General features: G+C 52.4%; 9 protein-coding genes across 9 annotated transcripts; 5 read left to right on the top strand and 4 right to left on the bottom strand.

The window, feature by feature from the left end:
• Positions 1–286: 286 nt before the first annotated feature.
• N7458_010425 (mitochondrial 37S ribosomal protein uS14m) lies at positions 287–819 on the bottom strand (the record flags this gene model as incomplete). The annotated part of the gene is made up of 3 exons (XM_056913807.1): positions 287–349; positions 427–598; positions 701–819. The coding sequence occupies 3 exons, from the start codon at positions 817–819 to the stop codon at positions 287–289; spliced, it is 354 nt and encodes a 117-aa protein (XP_056762656.1).
• Positions 820–2,269: 1,450 nt separating this feature from the next.
• Positions 2,270–2,872, top strand: N7458_010424 (DASH complex subunit SPC19; the record flags this gene model as incomplete). The annotated part of the gene is made up of 2 exons (XM_056913806.1): positions 2,270–2,401; positions 2,465–2,872. 2 exons carry the CDS (start codon positions 2,270–2,272, stop codon positions 2,870–2,872), a joined length of 540 nt encoding a protein of 179 aa, XP_056762655.1.
• Positions 2,873–3,077: 205 nt separating this feature from the next.
• Positions 3,078–3,257, top strand: N7458_010423 (uncharacterized protein; the record flags this gene model as incomplete). The annotated part of the gene is made up of 1 exon (XM_056913805.1): positions 3,078–3,257. One exon carries the CDS (start codon positions 3,078–3,080, stop codon positions 3,255–3,257), a length of 180 nt encoding a protein of 59 aa, XP_056762654.1.
• A 341-nt stretch (positions 3,258–3,598) lies between these two features.
• On the bottom strand, positions 3,599–6,115 carry N7458_010422 (tRNA methyltransferase RSM22; the record flags this gene model as incomplete). The annotated part of the gene is made up of 1 exon (XM_056913804.1): positions 3,599–6,115. One exon carries the CDS (start codon positions 6,113–6,115, stop codon positions 3,599–3,601), a length of 2,517 nt encoding a protein of 838 aa, XP_056762653.1.
• Positions 6,116–6,559: 444 nt separating this feature from the next.
• On the bottom strand, positions 6,560–7,797 carry N7458_010421 (uncharacterized protein; the record flags this gene model as incomplete). The annotated part of the gene is made up of 4 exons (XM_056913803.1): positions 6,560–6,937; positions 7,016–7,318; positions 7,415–7,600; positions 7,732–7,797. The coding sequence occupies 4 exons, from the start codon at positions 7,795–7,797 to the stop codon at positions 6,560–6,562; spliced, it is 933 nt and encodes a 310-aa protein (XP_056762652.1).
• Positions 7,798–8,495: 698 nt separating this feature from the next.
• On the top strand, positions 8,496–9,448 carry N7458_010420 (SUR7/PalI family protein; the record flags this gene model as incomplete). Its single annotated transcript, XM_056913802.1, has 4 exons — positions 8,496–8,508; positions 8,592–8,889; positions 8,952–9,134; positions 9,193–9,448. The coding sequence occupies 4 exons, from the start codon at positions 8,496–8,498 to the stop codon at positions 9,446–9,448; spliced, it is 750 nt and encodes a 249-aa protein (XP_056762651.1).
• Positions 9,449–10,324: 876 nt separating this feature from the next.
• On the bottom strand, positions 10,325–12,198 carry N7458_010419 (ribosome-associated complex protein SSZ1; the record flags this gene model as incomplete). Its single annotated transcript, XM_056913801.1, has 4 exons — positions 10,325–10,984; positions 11,045–11,943; positions 12,003–12,039; positions 12,100–12,198. The coding sequence occupies 4 exons, from the start codon at positions 12,196–12,198 to the stop codon at positions 10,325–10,327; spliced, it is 1,695 nt and encodes a 564-aa protein (XP_056762650.1).
• Positions 12,199–12,760: 562 nt separating this feature from the next.
• N7458_010418 (exosome non-catalytic core subunit RRP40) lies at positions 12,761–13,585 on the top strand (the record flags this gene model as incomplete). Its single annotated transcript, XM_056913800.1, has 1 exon — positions 12,761–13,585. The coding sequence occupies one exon, from the start codon at positions 12,761–12,763 to the stop codon at positions 13,583–13,585; it is 825 nt and encodes a 274-aa protein (XP_056762649.1).
• Positions 13,586–14,034: 449 nt separating this feature from the next.
• On the top strand, positions 14,035–15,957 carry N7458_010417 (MYB DNA-binding domain protein; the record flags this gene model as incomplete). The annotated part of the gene is made up of 3 exons (XM_056913799.1): positions 14,035–14,056; positions 14,118–14,198; positions 14,255–15,957. The coding sequence occupies 3 exons, from the start codon at positions 14,035–14,037 to the stop codon at positions 15,955–15,957; spliced, it is 1,806 nt and encodes a 601-aa protein (XP_056762648.1).
• Positions 15,958–16,134: the final 177 nt, after the last annotated feature.

Below are 16,134 nucleotides of genomic sequence, written 5' to 3'. Positions count from 1 at the left end.
GGTTCAAATCAATAGCTGTGGTAACCCCCGTAAAAGACTCAGCTTAATCAGGTATTTTCCAGCTGCGCTGCTTTTAGACAGCCGCCTATAATATCATCCGAACATCCAGTGCTTCCGAGGGCATAAATTTGAGTTGGAGATGTTGGATGAAGAAACAAGAAAATCCGTTCGTGGTATTTGTATACTGTACACGCTTCACAAAGAAGCAAAGAGAACGCCATGGTGCAAACCTCGTCAATCCATCCCTCCTATATCAATCCACAGATCCAATACAATACATCATCGTCTACCAGCTTGCCTTCTTGACACCTGGGAGCTCACCAGCAAGAGCCTGCATACGGAATTGGAACTAGAAGGAGGAAGTAGCACGTCAGCAACTGGTGTTATAACGGAGTCCACCCTCACTCCCCCATGGCATTCACTCACTCGGTTGAGTCGGAAATTCCGGAACACACTGCGGGCAGTGCCCGAAGCCACGCAGCGGTTCTTGATCTGTGTTGGGCGGGTGTAGCAGTGCATCTGTGACAGCTGGAGCTGGGCCTGGGCGCGGGTACGCTGAGGAAGGCTGGTGTTGCGAATGATATAGCGGAGCGCTTGGCTGTTCATAAATAAGAGTCAGAACTCAATTCAACTGGAAATCCGAGACCAGCCATTCCAGGACGGCAATCTCGGTCCCAATGCTGGCGTGGGTAGGGCGTACCGTTCAGGCTCCATCTGCGCAAAGGCATTGCGCTTGTTGTGATCCCGGATCAGACGGGTGTTGACGAACCCAGAGAGGTCGAGCCTCTTGGGGTGAAACATTGACGCCACTTTTGACATGTTGACGGGCTCTCGAGGGAAAGATGGGGTGTGTTCGGGGACGTAATGGAGATTCGTGATGGCACGGCGGAGTTGGCGAAAGTTGAAAAGATGCGGAACCCAATTGGGTTTAGCGCATATCCGTCAAGATTTGGCCGCCAATGAATCCATCATCTACAAGGTCTATCAGAACCTCAACAATACGATCAATTTACCCGTCTACAGACATTTAGAAGAATTCTCATATCGGGTAGAGAAATTGACTTGCGAGTCGAGAAAAAACAGTCACCAAAAGTCACCGAGAGACCTTCTATCATGACCGGGCAACATTACCAGACTACGGCACTCACCCAAGTACTGCACTGCTTCGTAACAACTTCCGTACAGGACTTCTAGCAAAGAATCGCTTTGTAGCACGCGAGGAGAACGGGCTAAAGCAGCAAGAGGATGAGAGGACCCGTGGGTCGAGATTCAGTAGTGGTACAGCTTGTAAATTGATCCAAGTCACCCTATAAGGTATCTTCTATATGCTTGGACAGAGGGCAAACTGCCCGCGAACGTTAAACACACAGTTCACGAATCAAAGCCGAGGATCGAGTCCTTTTCCGTTCATATCCTCGTCGCAACGGCTCGATCCGCTTCCGCCTCGTGCCACCGAAAGTCGCACGCACCTCAACAGTCCATCATGGTCGGTCAAATTTAGTGAGAGTTGCCGGCCTTAGCGTTGGGGTTGCGGGGGTCGTTCTTGAACTCGGCGGCTATAGCATCGATTGTCAGTCGATGTCATTCAGGGAATAAGGGAGGGCGGTCGGGCGATATCGGAGTACGGTATTGGACTCGAGTGCTCGCAAATATTGCCAGCGCCGGACGAGTCTGAATTCGCAAATTTCATTGAGGGTACTCACTGTTGGACAGAGCGTTCTGCAGAGAGTTGACACCGTAGAGGACAATGGCACCTGTAGGGAAGACTGGTTAGAGCGCGAGTTTCCGAGCCGGGCGTTTCAATCGAGGAACGAGATTCAAAGTCGACATTCAATTCGGATCGACATCATCTGGGCAAAGGGAAAGGTCGAATATGCATACCGGCAGCGAAGAAGGGGGTCATGGGGCCAGCTGTTGGTCCAATGCGTCAGTCAATCGAATCCAAGCGTAGCGCCTCGCGGGCGATGGGGGGACATTTTGCGATCCGAGAATAACATACCCAGGAGGCCGGGGAACTTCTTTCCGAGGAGAGACATGGTAATGGAGTATTGCGAATGCGAGGTAGATTCGGTGTTCGCGGGGGAGTCGTTGATGTAGGAGGAAGAGGAGAAGTGAGATTTGGAGTTTGCCCGGTCCGAGACGCTATACCGCTTTGGGAAGCGCGGTTGGCCGCTTTAGCCCGACGGTTCCGATGGTGCAAAGTAAACAATCATCAACACTCTCCACGGTCGCGTCGTCGCTACGATACAATTTACACCAACAAGACACTATGACCTCCTCCTTGGCCTCATCAGTAACCTCGCTGCAGTCTTCTCTACAGCTTCTCGACAACTCCATCAGTACCCTGGACTCGGGCGTCAACGATTTCCCCCGCCTTTGCAAAGTCCTCCAAACAACGCGAGTACGTCACATGGAATTTACGATACCACTTTCAATGTGCAACTCTAATCTATGATCTATACAGCATTTTGAACTTCTCCCCGAGCCAACTCTTCGCGAAGCCCAACAATCTCTCCTCGATGAAATCACACCCAGCATTACACACCTCCTCTCCCTTTCATCCAACCACGTGGAAAGACTCGCGCGCCGTGAACAGAGCCTAAAAGCAAAGTGTGATCTCCAAGAAGGTCGACTCTCATCCAAATCAGAGAGCAGGTCCTCGGCAGCTCGCGCTCAAGGCCAGAGCAACGCCGTGCTGCGGGGTAGACTGGCCGGTTCGAATGGCGCTTCGTCTGGCAGCGCCGCCGCAAAGGCACTCGAGTTACGGCGCCTGGTGCAGAAGAAGGAGCGTCTCAAGTATGCTGTGGACCGTTTGGAGCTGCAGAGCACCCAGCGGGAGCGTCAATTGAGGAAAAGCATGGCTGCACAGTGAGCGAGTACGCATGGAAGGCTTATTTGAATTGCCTCACCTTCTTCGGGCTCGAGTAGCCCTGTCAAGCCAGAATGCTCCACAAGTTCTCCACCTGTTTGACGGGAAACAGGCTCTCCGAGTCCTCTTGTCGCCAGGCGATATCAATCGTTGCTTCAGCTACTGAGCACGGAGGAGCGGCCACTATCCCATACATCAGCCTCCCCCAATGACGATTGTAACGTCCGTTGAAGCCGTGATGTGGTATTCGAAACCTCGCTCTGGAGCCGCTCGCTCGATTGATTTTCCTGCAATTACTGAATCCAGCACGAGCAAACTTGGGGCCATTGCAGGATTCTCGAGATATGAGAAGGGCTTCAGTGCGATAGCTGGCACAACAGTGCGATAGCTGGCACAACTGTGCGGATATATGGGTTCATTGGTGGCTAGCCGTTGCCTCCCAGTGATATTGTGGGAGTTCATATAGGTCCAGGGCAGGACCACATAGTTTTTGATGAAACATAGATACCCAACGATATTCTACGACTGATGAAACAAATATCAGAGTGAAGAACATATTTTACATTTGTAGCCTGGTGTGAAGATGGTATCCTAGAATACAAAAACCTCTGACCCACTAGAAGCCTTCAAGAAATGCGCCTGCCATGGGTAAAAGTACAGGTCCAAAAAGCCCAATTATATACGCCGCCTTGCAATATGCTTAGACTCATCGTCTTTGATGCATCCAGTCTACAGAGCATCGTCTGCTGCATCTCGTCTCTTCACGGCCTGTCGAAGCTTCTTCTTATCCGCATGCTTCTTCCAACTCGGGATATTCTGTCCCTTCTTGCGAGCTGGTGTCCGAGGGAGACCTGAACGATCATGTCCCTCGTCAGCGATCTCATCGGCAGCATCGTCCTCCTCGGGATCGAGTTCGTCGAAATCACCCTCTTCATCCGCTTCACGCGATTCGGCCTTGGCAGCCGCTCGTCGAGCAAGGCGTTCTTTCTTGCCTTCGCCGTGCTTATCACCTAGATTAAGCTTGCGAGGAATTCGGGTCTTGGCACCCAAAGCCCACAGATCGCCCCAGTTGGACTTTCGTGCATCACGATAGGCCTGACGGCTAAAGGAACGCGGGACGGTCCAGCGCTCGATCTTGCCAGCCGGGGTGCAGAGGTCGAAAATGACGTGCCCGCGGCGCTTGAGGGGCGGGTAGACGGCACGAGGGAGGGAGAGTGGATCGGGGACTGAGCTGTCAGACTCGTCGAGATGCTCAAAGCCTTCGAAGGCAGCATCTGTTGCTTCAGGGCCCTGGACGATACCCCGTTCTTGACGAATGTCCATGCCCCGCTGCACGGCGAGGTAGCTGAACTTGACATCTTCATGGTTGCGGTCCTTGGCACCCATGATCCGCTGCAAGAAGGCAGGGCGAATGTACCGCTGCTCAAAATGACAGTAGTCCCTGCGACCCTTGGTCGGGCCCGCTGGGTTGTGCATCGGGCAAGTTGAGTGGTTTGTGCAGGGAGCGATGATCATACCGGGTTCCTTGGGGATCTTTGTGGATTCATCAAAAGAGTCAAAGGTATTGTCATACTCCGTTGAGCCTGGGCTTGCGATATGGCGCTTGAGAAGCATTTCACGGGCGCCAGCAATCGCTTCGAAACCCTTTTGACGGCCCTTTTCGAGAAGGATGAGAACACCACCGTTAGGGTTTAGGAGCGCCCAGAGATTCTGGACATGCTCCTTTCGCTGATATTCCTCGTCGAATCCAAGAAGAGTGTGAGGTGCGATGATAATATCGTACTGCTTACGCTTCTGGACGGCACGAGTGTCATCTAGCGTTGGCTTCTCACGCACATGAATGTAGTCAGGTAACCGGGGAAGGAAGGTGGTGTTGTCAAGAATTGCACTTGCGCGCAGTCGCAGCGTGTTGGAACCTGTCAGGACTGTCGAGCGTCCATAAGGAATAGGAGCTCCCTCTGGATGGTCTGGGACCATGAGTTCATATTCAGCACGGACAACATCTCTCCAGGCCAATATGCCAGCACCGCCTCCACTTGCATCGAGAACATTAGGGCCGCCCTCTTGAGAGATGAGCTGACGAATCCAATCGGTTCCCATGCGTTTCCGAACCTCGACCAGAACGCTCAGCGTTGAGGCATAGATTCCTGGGTAAAGAGCCGCAATGTAGGCATTGGCTTCCATCTCAGCCATATGGTGCTGCGAGGCATGGAGAGGGATTGGCAGCTGCGGCAGCTGCGCGCGTGGAGGCGGTGTCGTTGTAGAATGAGGCAATCCTGGCCCTCCAAACAACCGGCGAGCAGTATCAGAGATATGTTTGTTGGAGAAATCCGATAGTATGACAGAGATGGGCCCCGTGACAGTATTCTTCGGCAGATGAATAGTACTGGGGTCGGTCGCGAATTTGCCTTGCCGGGTCAGAGGATGAGCCCGGGGCGCAGAATCCGGGACGGCTTCATTCTCAAATTGCTCCAGCATGATCTCACCACCCAGCTGCTCGGCCACCTCGCGTGTGCGTCTCATCGCGATTGTCTCAACCTCCTCAGCGCCTGCTTCCATATCGTAGACAACTGCGATGTCGTCTTCGGCCTCCGCGGTCTGCTCGTACTCGATTTCTTCCCATTGGCCCTGTTTATCCTCGCGGAACAAGCGATCGCGTTCCTTCTCGTCTTCCTCCGCGGCAGCTTCTTCGACGATTTCTTGGATGATCGGCTCTCCATAAAGTCGAGTGAAAAGTTGGAGTTCCTCGTCATTTAGGACACCGTCGGGAATTGCGTCTCCGAACTGCCGTCGTACCATTTCCACCCACGCCTCCGGTGTATACTCTTGGCCCTCGAGAGGATCGGGGAGTTCCTCCACAAATTCGTCGCCCTCTATCAACTCCAGTTCTTCCATCAGCTTTGCCATATCATCATCGTTTTCGTTGATGCGCTCGATCAAGACGTTGATAGCCTCAATGGTGTCGGTATCCGTTGGTGAATCGGAGGGCGCTGCAGCGGTAGACGACTGTCTTTGTCCAGGAATCCATTGTAATGACACGGGCTTAGGTAGAGGTGCACTGTATCTCGGACGGATTGGGTTGGTTGAAATCGACCGTTGTGGTGCATTGCGTCGAATTCGTCGCGACGATGATGAGTCCGCAGTTCCGCAAGCTCGTCGCAAGCCACCAGCGCGAGACACTGAGGGTCGTAGCAGATGGCGCGCGTGTGGGCCACTAGCCCTCGCAGTAGAAGACCCAGAGAGCATTTTGCCGCTCCAATTTCGACCTTTGAGTTGAGGGAAAGGAGGCAAAAGAGAAAAGACGATAAGACTGAAGCTCCGCAAAATTATTGCCAAGCCCGCCCCATCGCAAACTGCGGCCCGTTGATTGGACGGGCGAGAATCCGACAGCCTCGAGGATCCGCCTTGTTGGCCTGTGGATTCAATTTAGGAACTGGGGCATCGACAGGGCATATGGCCACTTGGTTGATACAGAGAGTTGATTTTTGTTATATATATGAGAAGACATGTAGGCACCTAGATCATCCACCAAATTTAGACTCCTTATTAATGTAAGAATGTTAACCCTAACTTGCCCGGACTATATCTTTTGTTAGGGTTGAGTCTCCACCCATGCAATCGCAGAGGTTCGGTGGAAAACAACGATATGCTATTGGTATCTTATACGATGGTATCGAATGCAAAATCTCCTCATTCGCTTTCCGTCTCCTCATTTCCCATGAGAATCTGAAGCGCCATCACCCAGCGCATCACTTCATGCTCCAATGCCGTCAGCTTGGCCATTGCAGCCATCAAGCTCGGGTCCTGACTTTCAACCCGAACCTTTTCCTTGACGTGGACTTCTTCACCACGCCAGGTGAAGACATCCCCTACCTCGTCATGTGCGCGTTGCCGGGTTCCAAAGATCCGGTCTCTCAGAGAGAATCCGGTGAGGGATAGGTCCGAGGCAAACGCCGTCGGTGCCTGGGAAGACGTGTTGCTCTCCAGAGTACGTACCAGGAGAACCAGTGCAGAGTCTGCAATTGAAAGATGGAATGAAAGGTAAGGCGGAGGGGGTGGGTCAAACATCTAAAGTGTAACGTTGGTATTAGTTGAGGATGCAGGGAGGATGCAGGGAGAATGCCAAAGGATAGAAACCAAGCCTACATTGTCTGAAGCACTCGCCTCCCACCAGTTGCCTCGCTCATTGCCATCTCCCTTCAGCATCTGCCGGGCCTCGCTGATGGTCTCTTTCAATAAATGCAGCTGGCTGAATATGAATCCCGCATTGAGCGGATCACCCGTGTATGTGCTCACATCCACAATGTCCAGACTTTGGTTCACGAGATTCCGGACAGAGACCAGCTGCTGTAGTACCAGATCTGGGGCATCAGGACCTTGTGAAAGAGTGAGACGGGTGCTAGAGGCACCCCGCGGAGCGGGAAGCGAGGCCAGACGAAGCTGGATATCCTGAAGGTACAAAAAGCACGTGTTAGGTTGGTATTTCAGGCCATTTCAGGACTAGACTTCTGGGACAAGGGGAATTTCCCGGAGTTGGAAACATACTCCTTTAACCACCTTGGTGCCGATTCGAGTGACGAAGCCTTTAACACTCTCTGATCTCAATGATGATAGAACCAGAGTTGACCCTGGTTCTTGGGGGGCTAAGAGAGCGGCGCATTCTTGCAGGCCTTCCTTCAAGGAGACTAGCGACTCCTGGAGCGACTGCAAGAGCCACTCCAGCTCCTGAGCCTAAAATCTGAGTGTGAGCCAAATCAAGATCCACTATGGCCCCAGAAGGCGATCATGTTTTTGCAGCGGCCAACCACGGACGGTCCACCAGCTGCATCATAACCCCAAGTCAGGAGGAGCACTAGACGTACCAAAGCGGTATCGGCCCGATTGTTCAGCTCCTCTGTGGGCAGCGGGGGGTATGCCCAAGTTGCCATAATGGCTAATTGCTAGTAGTGGCTAGTTGCTAGGGCCTAATTGCCTTGTGCTGGTGTGAGAAGGTGCAGCACGATGCCACGCCCGAGTTCGCTGGCAGGACTCGATTAAAGTTCGGTAGAGATCTCTGGCAAAGAAAGCTCAGGCAGAAGGATTCAGGCTCAGTCAAAGTCAATGCAGTCGCTCCACGTCACCGCCGACGCCGCCGAGAGGAGTTCAACGAGGAGCTGCAACGTTGTTGCTGTTCGTCACTTCGTCATGGACCGCCAAGGCTAACCCCAAAATGGGTTAGCGTGGACATAGAGTGTGCGCTAACCCAAAACAGCTAGCCGACCAGGTGCAACCATGACGTTATGATCCTCACGATCTATGAGCTGCGCCGATGATGCCCACACCGCGACATTATATCAGGAGAGGGGGCATACCCGGATAGGCCCGGCTCATGAAAGCTGCTGCGCACGTTGCATTAGTCTTTTCAGGTCTTCCATCCAGGCTCGACATCTTTTTCATCCTTTCTACCCTCCAACTTCAACCTCATCGCATCGCACCTACCCATTGGGACTTCGGGCACCAAACAGATTCCAAATCAACAGGCAGCAACCCAGATTCTACGGCGGGAGCGCACCGAGGAAAAAGCATTTTTCCTTCTCTTTGAACGAGAACTTCACATCTCCGCAACTCGATACAGTAACCGGTCACTATGCCTCTCAGCAGTAAGTTTAATCGTGCGACAGATTTGAGTCTTCGAGAATGCGGAGCAAAGATCGCCGAAGACTAATTGGGGATTCGGGAACAGGAGCGTCGCTGGGCTTCCTCGGCCTGTTCTTCACGGCCGGTGCCATCCTGCTCATCTTCTTCACACTCTTGGGCGGAGCGCGCAACAGCACACCATTGAATGAGGTGTACTTCCTCCAGGCCGACACGGGCAATATCCCTGGAGCTCCGGCAACCTCGCGTTGGACGTTCTGGAACCTTTGCAGTGTGAACTCCAATGGTCGCAATGACTGCGGAAGCACGCACGTCGACTTCCCCCTCGACCCCCCAAGCAGCCGTAACTTCGGCACTACCGTGAATGTTCCTCCTGAGTTCATCGGGTAGGTCGAACTGATCAAGCCGAACAATGCTTACAAAAGGAATTGTTGCTAATGCTTGACAGAACCAACCACTACTTCTTGACGTCTCGGTTCATGTTCCCCTTCATCATCATCGGCCTCTTCTTCACCACTCTCTCCCTCTTCACGGGCCTGCTGGCCATGTGCACGCGCTTTGGTAGCTACTTGTCTGGTTTCCTCGCGTGGCTGGGCCTTACCTTCCAGACAATCACTACCTGCCTTATGACGTATGTGGAGATTGATCCCTGTTGCTCCTCTATAGTTCAGTGAGCTAACTATTGATAGCGCCGTCTTTGTTCAGGGTCGGAATGCCTTCAACCGTAACGGCCAGAGCTCGAAGGTTGGTACCAAGGCTTACGCCTTCATGTGGACCGCGACGGTCTGTCTATTCCTCTCCTGCCTGCTATACTGCATCGGCGGTACGGTCGGTCGTAAGGATAGTGGCTACAGCGGACGCAAGGAGCGCCGCCGTGGATTCTTCTCTTCTGCCCGTTCCAACAGCGTGAAGAGCCAGAAAAAGGAGCAGCCATCCCTCGCTTAAAGTGGATTTTTCCAGATCTCGAATCGAAGGAAGTCTACTATTCGTACCATGCTTGCTAGAAAAAGCAAACCAAACCTCAAGGCAAATGTTGGAAGCCCCTTGCTTTCGACATCCTGCTCTCCCCAATGCCACATACACGATTTCGTCTACAGCGTTGGTTTCTTCCTCGAAAGTCCCCGCTTTCTCGAAAATTTCTCTCGCTTTGCTATTTCCAATTCATGTGTATTGGGACTGATTTGAAATCCTTGACGCTCACCTTACACGCTCATTTAATGTTGTCACGAACTTCTCACGATCGTTATCATGCCTCGAACCCCCTATTTTCCCATCCGTGTCCGGGGAACATGGTTTTCACCCACACAGCGTGAGCCAATTCCTTCTCTGGCGCTCTATCATCTTGTTTTTGTCCCCTGCCACCACAAGTTCGACGAATTGTTGACGACTTCATGCTGCAATGGTCCCCCGACTTGATCTTATTTGATGTCTCGTCCGCAGTTTCTTAATTAATAGTTGTAATATATTTTCTATTTTGGTGGATCTCATGTCAGTGCCTTCGTAAAGAGATCTGAAGTTACGTAGACATCGACAGAGATTGATGAGACCATTAAGTGTGCGAAAACCCGAGGAGTTGAATACTGGAGCATCCGACTTCGTACAGCAATTAGGCAAGTCATATGATCATGAACCTCGGGCGAAAGGAAGTAAATATTTGCCATTTCCAATTGAGAGTCTATATAGATTGGGGAACATGAGAGAGGACAGAAAAGGAGTTGACTCTAAAAAAGAGAATGACGGGAATACAAGGAAAAGCACAGCCTCTATCAATCATGCATGCATCATCACGCCATAAGGAGATCGCTTTTTGGGGAGACAAATCTATGCGGAGCCGTTGATGGCACCACGGACGGCGGTAGAGCCACCGACCTCGCGCACAGCGATCTGCAGACCCAGGTCAGGGTTGACATGGACCATAACCTCGACCTTGGCACCGGCCTTGACACTCTTGACGGCGAGCTCGGCAACAGGCTTCTCGGTCTTCCAGACAATCTCGCGGACATCCTCCTCCTCCTCATCGGAGTCGAAGTCGGAGTCTTCGTCATCAGCGGGCTTCTCCTCCTTGGCCTTGGGCTCAGGCTTGGTGACCTTGATCTCGCGGGCACCCTCGCAAACGCGGACCAGAACATCACCACCCTCCTTGGGGGCAGTGTACTGGGCAATGCGGCGAGCGGGAAGAGCGGTGTCGGCGTTCAGGAGAGGCTGGAAGCTGGACTCGCCGTTGGAGGTGAACTCAACACCGATGGCCTTGCTCAGGTGGGGGGTCACAGTGACCATGGGGTGAATGGACTGCTCAATGTCCTCAGCGTCGAACTCCTGCACAAGGGAAGCCTGGAAAGCGGCACCACGGGCAGCCAGCTCAGAGGGGTTGATAGCGGAAGTGGAGGTGGAGGGGGCCAGGATGGCGGTCTTCTCAGGGAAGATGTTGGCGGCCAACTGAGCAATCTTGGGGGTGTGGGAGGCACCACCGGAGAAGATGACCTAGATTCAACAGTTAGCACCAAAAGAAAATACCGAGTACGATTGCAGAAATAGTCATACCTCGTCGATGTCAAGAACGTCGAGCTCGGCCTTCTTGACAACCTGCTCAATCAGACCAGTGAACTGAGCAAAGACCTTGCTGGAGAGGAGCTCAAAGCGAGTACGGTTGACAGTGGAACCGTAGTCAATGCCGTCCGCCAGGGACTCAATGCTCAGCTGAGCGTTGGCGCTCAGGCTAAGAGCCTTACGGGTACCCTCACCCTCAAACTTCAGCTTGGCCAAACCACGGGCATCCTCGCGGGGGTCGGTCTTGTGCTTCTTGATGAACTCCTTGGCGAAGTGGTCGATGATGACCTGGTCAAGGGAGGCACCGCCAAGCTCGTAGTCATGGGCAGTAGCCAGGATGGTATATATGCCACCGCGGCAGGCAATGACAGCCACGTCCGAGCGGGTGCCACCAAAGTCAGCCACAACGACCAGCTTGTCGGTCACGGTAGCCTCGGGGCGAGCATCGTAGGCCATGACGGCGGCAACGGGCTCGGCAATCAGCTGGAGAACCTCAATACCAGCGGCCTTGGCAGCGGCGATGAGGGCCTCACGCTGAGCATCGGTGAAGTTGGTGGGAACGGTGATAACAGCAGCGTTAACCTCCTTACCAAGGAAGTCGGTGGCGGACTGCTTCAGGCGACGGAGGTGACGGGTAGTGATCTCCGAAACGGTGACAGTGTTGCGGGTCTCGCTCTCGCTGTCACGGATCGTGAAAGCAACAGTTGAGTCCTTCTGCTGGGGGTGGGCGGATTGGTGGCATGGGGTAGCGTCGATCGACTTGAAGTCCTTGCCCAGGTAGTCACGGAAGTATGCGACAGTGTTGCTGGAGTTACGGATGAGCTGGGCCTTGGCCTGGGTACCGTGGTACTCCTCGCCATCGATGTAAGAGAGGATGCTGGGAATTTGACGGTCTATATGAAAAGATTCAGTTAAATTGAGTGGATGAAAGGCGGGGTTCTCCAACACATACCTCCCTCCTCGTTGGCAATAACCTCAGCCTTGCCCTCCTATAAAGAGCATTAGTTCCATGACCCTGAACCCTCCTTTTGTATCTTTGCTGAACATACAGGCGAGATGCGGGCAATTGAGCTGGAAGAGTTGCCAAAGGAGATACCGATAGCGAAGCGCTCCGTCTCGGCGGAGGCACCGTTGATTGCGTCACCCATGTCGAATGTATATGTGGGTATTATGAATCACAAGTAAAGAAAAGCGCTCCGCGTCACAATGTGTGCAGAACAAAGTCGGGGGATGACCGATGAAGAGGTAATGTTCTCGATGGAGGGGGGAACCAAATCGAAAAATTTGAAGATTTTCGGCCGGAACGTGGCTTGTGCTTATCGATAGAGATGTGGCGCAGTTTTTGTCTCCCACCCGGCCTATAATATAGGCTTGTGAACTGGCACAAAATTCATTATGGGGATAGAACAGTATGCTGCAAGGATTCATGTTTCAGTTTTATCTCAATTGAGATCACAATAATACCTACTCGCTCTAACTGCCTTGTATATTCTCGATCGGTACAGTACTTCATTAAGCCTTGGCACCGCCACTTCCCTCCCTCCTCACGTGGAGATAGCGAAGATAAGAGCAGCCAACGTTTTCTTCGATGGAAAGCATTTACGGCGCACGCTCTCTTCACATCACGAATCGCTCGTCCAATACGCCCTGAGTTCGTCCGTGGCAAAGTTTCAGACACCAAGCTACTCTTTGCAATTCCCGAATTGCGCCATGTCTGCACCTCTCATCTTGCTTCCGGGTGATGAGGTACCCAGCGATCATCTACCATCCAACAACTCGAATCCCCTCAAATTAGGCCCAGGCCTTCGTCTTCTGTCGCAGCCGTCGTCCAAGTCTACACCTGCCACTCATGTCTTGACCGCGACTCAGGCCGGCCTTGTGACAACTGATGCCAAGCGAAACACCGTCTCACTTCTCTCTTTTTCCAACTGCCGCTACATTCCCACTGTCAATGACCTCGTCATTGCTCAAATCCACCACTCCAGTGTCGACTACTTCCACTGCATGGTGACACCACACACAGCGCATGCCCTTCTCGGCCAATTGTCCTTTGAGGGTGCTTCAAAGAAAACGAGGCCGATGCTGAAGCAGGGTGAACTGGTTTATGCGCGCGTTCTGTCCATCGGCGTCGGCGCAGGTGCGGAGGTTGAGCTGACTTGTGTCAACCCTGCTACTGGAAAGTCAGACCCTGGTGGACTGGGTCCCCTTATTGGAGGGATGGTGTTCGACGTCTCTACCGGCATGGCAGCTCGCTTACTTCGAGCTAGCTCTTCGTCTGAGCAGAGCGATATCATCGATGGGCTTGCCGTTCTCTCCGAGCTGGGAAAGAAACTTGAGAGCCTGGGTGGATTCGAGCTTGCTGTTGGGCGCAATGGAAAGGTCTGGGTCGACTGCTCCAATGCCGGGGACAGTGCGATTAAAGCCACAATTGCAATTGGGCGTTGCCTGCAGACCACGGATGAGAAGAGTTTGAACCCTGCAGATCAGAAGAAGCTGGTCACGAGAATTCTGCGCGAGATGAACCTGGCATCATGATCAGAAGTTTCTTGTTTGCATTTTGATTCCAGGAGCATGGGTATTCGGGCATTTTGTTTTATTTTGTACATATACCAGCCGCATTTGTAGTTATCCTTGCCAATGTGCGACAATCTATTTGTCGCAGTGACGATCACGTACTTCCATCTCCGATACAGAATTCTGACCATCACTATAGGTGGGCTGCGCCGCCTAAAGAATTTTCAATTAGATTTCCATAACTTCTACACCCTGATATTTCCATGGACAAAGTGATTGTGGTTGTTGGGCGGCCGTCTACATCTGCATCTGCAGAACAAACGAATATGGCAGGCGGTAGCAAATGCGGTACTCTGCATCTGCCGAATATCTTCCCTTCGCCGCCATAAATTTTGGGAGCTTCACTTCCCCAACAAACAATCTCAATTGGAACCCCCCGTGTTGGGCAATCCCCGTCTCAGCTTCACAAGATGGAGGTTGCCGAAAGTGCAGGTATTCTTCCAAGTTCTGGTGTCGTCACTCTTCTCGAGTACCATGGTCTGACATGTCACAGTCATCGGGTTTCCGAATCCGCCGTCCACCACAGAGGGCATGAAAATGAAGCACAAAAAGTCGCACAAGTCTAAGCACACCGGTGAACATCTCACAACTGAATCAACCAACGGGGTCGCGTCCTCACCTCCCCCGAAGACGACGAGTCTCGGTCCTCGAAGCGCAAGCGGGACTCGGAATCGGGGCATAAGAAAAATAAAAAGAAGCGTCAAGAAGCCGAGAACGATGCGAATGATGAATCAACCATTCGTGACGCAAATGAGATGTCTGATTACAAAGTGGACCAGGGACAGACCGTTGATGACAACGTAATTCTCAAAAATCAATCTCCGAAAGACACTCGAGAGTCGGTCCAGAATGGATCTGGAGATGCCCCTGTACCCAAAAGCTCTCCAGACCCTACATCCGATGCCACACCCAGTAGAGGTCGACTGAGAAAAGTGCGAAGCTTCCGCATCGGCGGCAAAGACCAGCTCAAAGTTGGGTTCTTCCTCGAAGGAGAAGTCAAGGCACTGGAGGACTTTAAAATTCAATTCTGCAATACCCATGGCATCGAAGGCCGTACCTTTGACGTGATGATTCAGCATTCTGAGCGTGGTGGTGATGAATGGCCGGTACCAACCAATATTTGCACAAAGGCCGATTTTTGGAACGATGTATATGCACTCATCCCCGACCGAGACCGCCGGTCCGTATACCGGTTCATGCGGCGACATTTCCAAGATACAACGCAAAAGGCCCACGACTGGACTCCTGAACAGGACGAAGAGCTTATCAAATTACATGCTCAGCATGGCCCCAAGTATGCGAATATTGCCAAACTCCTCGGCCGAAGTGATGATGATGTGACTCAACGGTGGAAGAACCGCCTTCAGCACCGGGCTACGAAGCAAACAGGCGTATGGAGCGAAGCTGAGCTACGAGCATTTGTGAGCTCCTTGGAGGAGTATCGAACCCTCCTGATTGCATCTTCCGCAGAGCCCGAAAACGCAGGCAAGGACATCTGGGAGATGGATCTGAAATCCATCTCATGGGGCTCAATCAGCAACGGGATGGAAAACTCTCGAACTCGTCAGCAGTGCGCGGACAAGTGGCGCAAAATATCAAAGAATATTATCTCTTTGCGCCAGACTATTAATCCAGACGCTGTCTTTGATCCTGCCGAAGCAGCAAGGAAACACCATCGTTGGAATCCTACTGCCGCGAACGGCAAGAGCAGGGCATTTGTCGAAGAAGAGGAAGACGACGATGACGCTTCCGAAAATGAGGATGAGGAGACAAGGATTCCCAGTACAACGCCGGTCATCATCCCGAAGCTTGAATTCGCAGCAGAGTACCAGACCGTGGATCTAGCCCAAGTTGCGAAAGGATCCTCGCCTGAATCGTCGCCTTCGCGTGGAGATATTCAGGTAGATGGCACATACAGCACAGACAAGCCAACAGAACGCAAGCGCGCCGACGCTGAGGAGTCTGACGAAGACGAAGCCGCGGCTCCCTCTTCACCGATCTCAGAGGATTCCCGCAGTGAAGAGAAGAAACTGCGAGAGGAAAGAAAAGAGAGAAAGCGGAAGAAGAGAGAGAAGAAGGAGCGGAAGAGACGAGAGGCTGAAGCTGCTGCCGAGGATGCCGAGGAGGATGCTCCTATCACGCCAAAGGAGAAGCAGCATAGTACCAAGAAAAGCCGCAAGTCCGGGGCCAACGGCAGTGAGATGAATGGAATCGAGCAGCTCGAGTCTTCAAAAAAGAAGAGCAAGAAGGATAAAAAGAAGGACAAGAAGGCTGCACAAGGGGATGAACGTGCGGATGACATGAGTGACATCGAGACTTCTATGGTTGTTTAATCCCTACTGTCACGACTCGCAAGATTTGATACAGTATGGCGAACATCAGAAGAGGACCCGAAGGAAGCCATCTTCCTTGTGAATAGAAAAATTCCCTTAGCTAGCGAACTGTATCTTTACTACTACACGAATGGGAATGCCAAACTATCGACAGAGGGAACTTATGAGATGCGCTTA

Source organism: Penicillium daleae (genome assembly GCF_028827525.1).
Source record: "Penicillium daleae strain IBT 16125 chromosome Unknown utg000008l_segment0_segment0, whole genome shotgun sequence".
NCBI lineage: Eukaryota > Fungi > Ascomycota > Eurotiomycetes > Eurotiales > Aspergillaceae > Penicillium > Penicillium daleae.
The sequence above is the reverse complement of the archived record's forward strand: the minus strand, read 5'-3'. Positions and strand labels throughout refer to the sequence as shown.